Below are 8,503 nucleotides of genomic sequence, written 5' to 3'. Positions count from 1 at the left end.
AGGAACTGTCGGACTGATTCCGCGGCGCGGAGCGGAGGAACGCGCCCGCCCTCCCCGCTGCCAAGTCGGTTTCCTCTTCAAGGCCCCACGTCCACTGGTTCCGGGTTCTCCAGGCTCCTCGCACTGTGGGGTAGGAGTCAGGGGTGGTGGTCTCTGCCTGCACCGAGGGACAGGTGTACTGCAGCGCCACTCGGCCCCTTGCCCCAGCTCCTGGGTGACCGTCCCTCCGGTTGTCTCTTGGGATCATCTCCAAGGCTGTCAGGATGGTGTCCTGGATGATCTGTCGCCTGGTGGTGTGAGTATGAACCCTGTGAGACCCCCTCTGATCCCTGGTGCCAGCCTGCCTTTGGGATGGAAACTGGGAACGTTTGGTAAAGAAGAGGATTTTCTGAACTCCCTCAGCCCTTTCCTAACACACGCTTAACGGTCCTGGAGCTCTGAAGTGGGACCTGGTCACTGAATGCCTTGCTCCCAACCGGCATCCTTCTAGGCTGATTGGGGACCCTTCCTACATGCGCACACACTGCAGACAGGTGCAGGCAGGGCTCAGGCCTTGCCACCCGCAGCCCAGTGAGAAGGTGATAGGCACTGCTGTGGGCGGAGAATCCAGGTGCCGCCCTCCCATCTGAGCAGCCCCATGACCCACCACCCCTAGCTTCAGCCTCCGAAGTCTACCCCTCACTTTTGGATAGTCCGACACCTGGTTCCAATGTCTCTGGCTGCATCCCGGTGGCCCTGGGCCTGATTGCGTGGAGTGGGAGGGGACAGCTTGGTGCTCTCACCGGCCTTGTTGTGTGTTCTCAGCCTGTCCTGTACCCATGGGCCACCAGTGCAGGCCCGAGCAGGCTTGGGATGTTTGTAAACAGCCGGGTGGGGAGGCAGCCTCCAGGGCACTGACTCAGGCACCTTGGGTTGTGCAAGCCAAGCGGGAAAAACAGGGCAGGCACTGCCACCACGCATCCAGGTTGGGGGAATCAGCCACCTGGCAGGGAGAGGGGGGGGCATGGTGCCCCCTCACACTTCCTATGGCTGCTGTTCCAGGCTCTTATTTGGGATGCTGTATCCTGCATATGCTTCCTACAAGGCTGTGAAGAGCAAGAACATTCGAGAATATGTGAGTGTAAAGGGTTGGTGGGAAAGCTTAGCTAATGGGAGTAACCTTGAGGAGTCGTCTGGAAGGGGTTGGCAAGACTTGGTGATATGGGAGGGCCTGAACGGGCCTTGAAGACTCCAGGGGCTCGGTGGTGTGGCCGATCTTGGGTAGAGTGGAAGGAGGGTGAGCCATTAGCATGCGCGTGGAGGATCTTGTGGGTGAAGCATGCTGGGGTGGGCACTGGAATGAAAGGCAGTTTCTCAGGGTCTGCCTAAGCAGACACGGGGACATGCAGCAATGTGGTGGGACAGGCTCTCAGGAATCTCTGGGCTGGGCCAGCCGGGGGCGGGCCTTGGCACCTCTGGCTCCCAAGCTGAGCTCTGTGCACTCTGACCCACAGGTCCGGTGGATGATGTACTGGATTGTCTTTGCCATCTTCATGGCCACAGAGACCTTCACGGACGTCTTCATTTCCTGGTTGGGCACGAGGATCGGCAGGCCGTGGGTTGGGAGGCCTACCCCACTACCTGGCTCCTGGCTCACACACACACTCCTCTCCTGCTCCCCCAGGTTCCCTTTTTACTATGAGATCAAGATGGCCTTCGTGCTGTGGCTGCTCTCGCCTTATACCAAGGGGGCCAGCCTGCTTTACAGAAAGTTTGTCCACCCGTCCCTATCCCGCCATGAGAAGGTACCCCTGGGGGAGATGGAGGATTAACACAGAAGGGGGTGTCGGGAGAGCCCTGTGTCTCAGGTTCAGGGAGCCTGAGATGCCCGGGTCCAGTTTCCTGTCCCACTTCAATTTTGCTGTGGGACTGGGCAAGGGGTTGGCTTTCCTCCCCTACCTGGATGATACATAGGAATGAACTTTAGGGGTGTGACGTGCCAGCAGGAAGTTGATGTGGGCATGGAAACATGGAGGGGACACTCACTGAGGTGTGGAGTGGGTGGGCAGGTGGGTGGGTGGGGAACCCTGCTCTTAGTTTTGGTTCTGAGCCTGTGTCTGTAGCTCCTGGGCCCTAGGTAGGAGTGGGCTGGGGATCGGGACAGCCAGTGGCTTCTTGGGGTCTGCGAGGAAATGGTTCCTTGGTTGATCTGAGCTCTCTCTCCACCCTGGGTCTGCAGGAGATCGATGCGTGCATTGTGCAAGCCAAGGAACGCAGCTACGAGACCGTGCTCAGTTTCGGGAAGCGGGGCCTCAACATCGCCGCCTCAGCTGCTGTGCAGGCTGCTACCAAGGTGCTTTGGGCCCCAAGGCTCACCATTGAGCCAGTTCAGTGCTGAATCTTGTGCCCCAGTGATTAGCTGAGCCCATCCGCCCGTAAGCCCTCTTCTGCAGTTAACACAGTGCCTCCCGTTCTCACCTCCTAGAGTCAGGGTGCTCTGGCTGGAAGGCTACGGAGCTTCTCCATGCAGGACCTCCGCTCTATCCCGGACACCTCTGCTCCCACCTACCAAGATCCCCTCTACCTGGAAGACCAGGTGCCCCGACGCAGGCCCCCCATTGGTAAGCGGAAAAAGAAACCAGAGCTGACCTGAAGAAGGTCTGCCTCTCTGAGGGCTGGAGGGACAGTGAGTGGGAGTGGCCGGCCCCAGGCTTGTGGAAATGTTCAGCTTTGTCCTCCCGCTGGCCCTTCTTCCACAGGGTACCGGCCGGGTGGCCTGCGAGATAGTGACACAGAGGATGAGTGTTGGTCAGACAATGAGGTCGTCCCCCAGCCACCTGTCCGGTCCCGAGAGAAGCCTCTGAGCCGCAGCCAAAGCCTTCGGGTGGTCAAGAGGAAGCCATTGGTGCGAGAGGTCAGTGTGTTGGAAGGGCCGTGTGAGGGACGTCGGTTGAGCTGCCGCGCTCACACCGTTCACGGTGTATTGATTGGCTTTCTCTCCCCAAGGGCACCTCGCGCTCCCTGAAGGTCCGAACCCGGAAAAAGACAATGCCCTCGTACATGGACAGCTAGATTCTGCAGTCAGGCCATCTTACCTCTTGAGCCAGCAGGGGACCTTTTGCTGCTACACCGGTTGCCTGGGCTCCGCCCCTTCTGGCTTCTGCAGCTGCCTAAGGGGGGGGGGCACACATGGTGTGGTACCCGGCATGGGGATGCACCTACAGTATACCAAAGCAGGCCAAGCCCAGGGGCCTATTTATTGCCTTCTTCAGCCTTTTCCCTTTCCAGACACGGGACCAGAGCCCCACTAGTCCTCACAGATGAAATCCAAAGTCCAACCTGTTTGTTCATTCCTTCTACTTCAGAGTACTTGACAGCCTTTTCTAAGGCCTGGTGTGCGTGTGTTCTAGCTGTGTGTGTTCACGTTGGTGAGTGAGGTCAGGCTTGTGAATATTTTTATAAATAAATACCTGACGGTGTTTGGCTTCCCGGATCTGTCTCTTCACTGCTCACCTCTCATATTGTAACTAGCAGCCCACTGCAGGCTCTGGCAGAAGGGTGAAGGGAAAGACTTCCAGACCTCTGTGCTTGGAAGGGGAGGCCACCATTAAACAGTCACAACAGCAAGGAGTCAGGCTGGAGCCTTTGATCCCAACATTGGAGGGGGGGCGGCGGGTATCTCTGAGTTGACCATGTCTCAAAAAAAAAAAAAAAAAAGAAAAGAAAAAGAAAGAGAAGTTTTTCAAGACCAGGGTTTCTCTGTGTAGCTTTGGAGCCTGTCCTGGAACTCACTTTGTAGACCAGGCTGGCCTCGAACTCACAGAGATCCACCTGCCTCTGCCTCCCGAGTGCTGGGATTAAAGGTGTGTGCCACCACTGCCTGGCAAGAGTCAGACTCTTGGAGAGGACTCAAGAGTCAGGAGTCAGTACTGGCCCTTACAGGAAGAGGTAAAGGTATGGAGAGGGTGTGGAGATTGCACAGAGCAAACCTGGGAAGGCAGGCTAGGTCTTCCATGAACCTGGAGGGTCCTCAGTTCTGTAAACCTTTTCTGTAAACATTCAGGTATAATCAGGGTGAATTTGCACTCTAAGCCGCTAGAGGGCAGCAGCTGCCTGGGGCCAAGCTGCCCCCACCTTCCAGGTCAAGGTGGGCGGGGCTCGGAGACTGGCCAAAGCCTCGCCCTGCTGGGGCCTGGCTGCTGATGGGGCAGGCCAAAGGAATGATGCCGAACCCAGCAGGGCCAATGATAGCTCTTCTCTGCTGCTAGTGGCTGATCTGTGGCCTGCTGCATCTACAGAGACCCAGGCTCTTGCCCTTGCACTGGCTCTAATCCATCTCCTCTGATGCCTGGGTCATCTGCCCCTGATGTTGGAGTGACATGGTGCCCTGGGATGCTCCCTCCCCACACTCCCATCTGCCCATCTCTCCCACTTCAGAGTCAAGAGGTGGATGAGAATGCTGGTTGGAAAGATATGAGCTGCTAAATTGGAGTAGCCTGTGAGGATTAACTCTTGGTGTGGGGATTATCTGGGTTTTATTGAAGGGAAGGCATTTAATCTGTGTGGCTGATTTAGCCTCTCTCAGATTGGGATTCAGTGGCTTCCTCATGGCATTCCCTCTCATTGTGATGCTGATTTACCACCTCATTAATTCACTCAGAAGATGTGTTGCTAGATAGTGTAGGGGTGAGAAGACAAGGAAGTCAGTACTATTATTATAATCCCCATTTCCCAAATAGGCGCATAAAGGGCAAATGATTTGCCCAAGGTGGCCCAGCTACTAAGTGCAGGATTGGGCTTTGGACCAGGCAGTCTGGCTCCAGAGTTGATGTACTTAATCACTATTCAGTAAATGGGCTGTTCCTTGCCTGGGAGGCAGGGAGAAGGAGCCTGGCACGTATGGAATATTCGTTGCATGCCTGACCTTGTGCTGGGCATTTCGCAGAGATGGTTTCCTTGCATTCTCTCAAATGAGCCCATGCCCATTTTATGGGCGGAACAGCTTTCTGCTCTACAGTAGTACTGCCTGGGAGGTGGGCAAAGTCGGTCTGCCTGGCAGGACAGCCGAAGCCAGTATCCCAGGCTCTGCGAAGCCCAGGCCCACGTTTTACCATCTCTGCTCTTCCCTGCCCGACTTTGCCCTCTGCAGATTTATACTCCTACCCCAGCCCAGATGTGTGAACCCTCCGCGGGCCTGCCTCTACCTTGCCTTGCTCACCGGGCGTTCCTCCCATCGCTGTTCATGAAGGGATTCTGTTTCCATCTTGAGTACGTCATCATGTTTTGTCCCTCCTCAGTCGTGACTTCAGAACCAGCCTTATTTTACTGTTGTATCCCAGCCCAGAATAAGTGGTTGAGGTATTTTTAGAACTGTGGGCTTTGGTGGTAATTGTCTGACTTCTGAGCTCAAACATCACCCCCCGTCCCCGTCCTGTGGGAGCCTCTTTAACTCCCCAGCACAAGATTAGAAGTCATTTGCCGCCATGTGCCTGTCTCCAGGAGTGGCTCCTAGCCTCAGCCCAAGGCCTGACACCTCAGAGGCCTGAAGGAGGGCTGCTACGGAACCAACACATACATCAGTGTCTTCACCCTCTTCAGGGTGGGAGTGCACGTGTGTTTTGGTGTCTGTGCCCTGTGTCACCTCAGTTCGGCCACACAGCTTTCAAACCACCAGTGTCTCTGATAGGGCTTCATGAATGGCTGGCTAAAATTGACTACCAAGGCATCCTGAGGCCACACAGGAAGAAGTGAGCAGAAGTCCGAGTTGTAGGCTGCTCTGAGCAAGCGTACATGTGAGCCTGAGACTTGGGGCACTGGGTATCATATGGACATACCTCAGAGCCGCCCCGCCTCTCTGAGAACCGCCCAGGCACACCCCCAACCCAGCACTATCCACCTCTGGAGAGGGTCCCTGGCCCACCACTGATCCTCTGCCTGGCCTCTTAAGGGGGAGTGGGAGTTAAGCCGTGTTCTTGCCTTCCAAGGGCCGCCAACCTACTTGATACCACGGTGCCTGGTCTCCTAGGGTAGGATCAAGGTTGGAAAGGACCTGACTCCATGAAGGCCAGTCCCTAGAACATACTTTCTGTGGGTACTGGTCCCGTTCCCACTCCTCAGCCTTCCCCACACTTCCTGGCCTGTTACCTGCTCCCCTCTCTCTCTCTCCTGTCTCCCTCCGCCTCACCTGCCTCTGTCACGGGCTCCATCACTGTCCCTCTGACCTGTGGCCGGTCTCTGTCACAACCCACAGGAACCCACGGCTGTATTTTTAGCTGCCGTTCTCAGCAGCATACTAAGCCTCTAGATCCCACGTGTGACCCTGGCCCAGGCTGAGTTGGGGGGTCCTGGCAGGCGCTGTCCTCCACTGGAGGGGATTCAGGCGTAACTGCTTAGGTCCTTGTCTCCATTTCTCACCCAGCATCTGGGGTTGGGGCGCACTAACAGGTGATCTTCACCTCAGCAGACTGGTGCCTAGGGCTGGGGGGGGGATCCTGGGGCAGAGCTGACATTGCTGGCCCCCGCGAGTCCCCAGGCTCAGCCTGAGAAACACATTGGAAGCTAGATGGCAGTGGGGGAGGGCTAGAGAGAAGGAGGGCTCCCGAAGAGGAATTAGGTCAACGATGTGGGTGGGTGGGCCAGAGGAGAGGATAGCATCTACCACCGAGCTTCCTCCTGGCTCCAGCAGCATCTCCACACTTCCCTTCCCTGTCCCCTCCCCCTGGTCCTGGGAGATTTCTCCCGGTATCCTCCCCCCACCCCCCACCCCGCTCCGCCGTGTCCCCCACCTCAGGCATGGCCACGGGGTGGGGGTGGGGTGGGGGGAGGCCAGCCTCAGCTGTCTGAAGGATGGAGGGGCTGGGGAAGCAGGGCTAGGTGCCCAGACGGCCGCGTGTGTGGGAGGGGATGTCCTCAGATGCCCTCCACCCGGCAGTCCCCGCTCTGACGTGTGGTGCCCCCCCCTCTCCCCGCCCGGATTAGTGGCAGCTTGGCCTGACTCTCCGGGGCTCCTTCCCCCTCCCTGCCTGCTGCCCACCCCTGGGCAGGGGGCTACTCTGCCTGAGGGGCACTGTGCTTGCCCAGGTAAGGGGCTCTGGGGTGGAGAAAGGGCAGCCGGCTGGGAGTGAGGCTGTGCCTGTCAGCACGAGAGTGTGTGTGTGTGTGTGTCAGCATGTATGTCAGTGAGTGAGGTGTCGGTGCGGGGCTGGGGCTGGACCCACGAGAGTCTGGGGGTGCTAGTCAGCTTGCTAGGTCCATGGTCTGGTTTTGTGACCACACAGCGGGTGGCTTTCCCTTCTGTGTTTGTGTCTTTCCTGTGTGTCCTCAGGCTGCTCCATCCTCAGGCACAGCACAGCCAGCTACAAGGACTCTGGCCTGTGCCATAGGCTCTCATGGAAGGGATGGGGAATGTGGTGGGATGCGGGTGGTACTCCCCCCCCACCTTCATCTCCACTAACCCCTAAACATTCCAGAAGACTGCCCTGGGAGCTCTGGTCTAGTCCAGGCAATATAATCTGACAGGCAGATATGGCAGCTGGAGGTGTAGGGGTGGGGATCTGTTCAGCTCCCCCCTGAGACCGTCCCGATTACCTTAGGGGAAGACAGCCACAGGCCCTGGGGACTCTGGACAGCCCAAGCTCTCCTCTGGCTTCTTCCAGCCCTCAAGCCACAGGACTTTCCCCAAGACAACGACTCTCCCACAGGCCTCGGCTAAGGTAGGCCAGAGGCTTAGACAGGGACCACAGGTACATCCCAGCCCAGCACCTTGCCCAGGAGCCAGGCGGGGGGCTGGAGGCCAGGCTGAAGCCTTGGAGCTCCAGTCCTGGTTAGACCCTCCTTATTCATCTCCCATAGCACACTGGGGTCAGGCCACCTCCAAGGCAGTGGATAAGAAGAGGACTATGAAAAACTCAATCAAGTAAACAATCCCTGCCAGCCTGCCCCCACCAGACTTCGCCTCTGTGAAGGTGAGAGGCTGGGAAGATGTGTGCCAATAAGGGCCCAAGTCTGAACAGTTTCCACTGTGTGGACCTCCTCTCCCAAGTACCCATCCCGTCCTCCACAGTTGGTGAAAGGCTCCTTGCCTTCACCCTTGTCCCTTGGGAGAGAAAGACCTTGGGCTCTTCATTGTACCCCTCTTCAGAGATGGTGGTATGACTTGGGACCGGGTGGTGGCCAACCAAAACTCATCCCTTCCCCAGGGATGGGGAAGTAGGCAGTACTGCTTCTGTTTCAGACTGGGCTCAGAGAGGCTGGGGAGTCGAGGGGCAGGAGGTGGGTGCCTTCAGGGAAGGGAAGCACCCGTTGGGCGTGTGGGTTTCTGTGTGTGTCTGTCTGAATCTGTCTGTTTGTGTGTGTGCGCTCTGGAACCACCCCCGCAGAAGAGCAGGGATGCTTCCTCGGGTGGAGGGTGCCCTGTCTGCCCATTTCCTCTCCTACTCGCTGTTCCCTCCCAGGAGCCACTCCCATGGGCTCCTCTCCAGGCTGGGCCTGGGAGCACCAGGAACATTGAGGATGGGGCAGCCGA

At 57.6% G+C, this 8,503-nt stretch overlaps 1 protein-coding gene across 4 annotated transcripts; it reads left to right on the top strand.

The window, feature by feature from the left end:
- The first annotated feature begins 206 nt into the window (after window positions 1-206).
- Window positions 207-3,234, top strand: Reep4 (receptor accessory protein 4). Of its 4 annotated transcripts, XM_028877606.2 has the most exons (8): window positions 207-295; window positions 1,042-1,114; window positions 1,494-1,570; window positions 1,664-1,784; window positions 2,219-2,332; window positions 2,465-2,600; window positions 2,739-2,893; window positions 2,986-3,234. In XM_028877606.2, the coding sequence occupies exons 1-8, from the start codon at window positions 264-266 to the stop codon at window positions 3,049-3,051; spliced, it is 774 nt and encodes a 257-aa protein (XP_028733439.1). In that variant the 5' UTR covers window positions 207-263; the 3' UTR covers window positions 3,052-3,234. The 4 variants fall into 4 exon arrangements, with proteins under 4 accessions (XP_028733439.1, XP_028733437.1, XP_028733438.1 ...); XM_028877604.2 differs by having other exon boundaries at window positions 1,494-1,784; XM_028877605.2 differs by having other exon boundaries at window positions 260-1,114.
- Window positions 3,235-8,503: the final 5,269 nt, after the last annotated feature.

This window comes from Peromyscus leucopus, chromosome 9 (assembly GCF_004664715.2).
Source record: "Peromyscus leucopus breed LL Stock chromosome 9, UCI_PerLeu_2.1, whole genome shotgun sequence".
In the NCBI taxonomy this organism is placed as follows: domain Eukaryota; kingdom Metazoa; phylum Chordata; class Mammalia; order Rodentia; family Cricetidae; genus Peromyscus; species Peromyscus leucopus.
The sequence above is the reverse complement of the archived record's forward strand: the minus strand, read 5'-3'. Positions and strand labels throughout refer to the sequence as shown.

Coding starts and splice junctions, on each gene's coding strand:
- Reep4 (XM_028877602.2), top strand. CDS start 1,004: ATGGTGCCCCCTCACACTTCCTATGGCTGCTGTTCCAGGCTCTTATTT. Junction 2,333..2,464: donor CTGTGCAGGCTGCTACCAAG/GTGCTTTGGGCC, acceptor CTCACCTCCTAG/AGTCAGGGTGCTCTGGCTGG. Junction 2,894..2,985: donor GGAAGCCATTGGTGCGAGAG/GTCAGTGTGTTG, acceptor TCTCTCCCCAAG/GGCACCTCGCGCTCCCTGAA.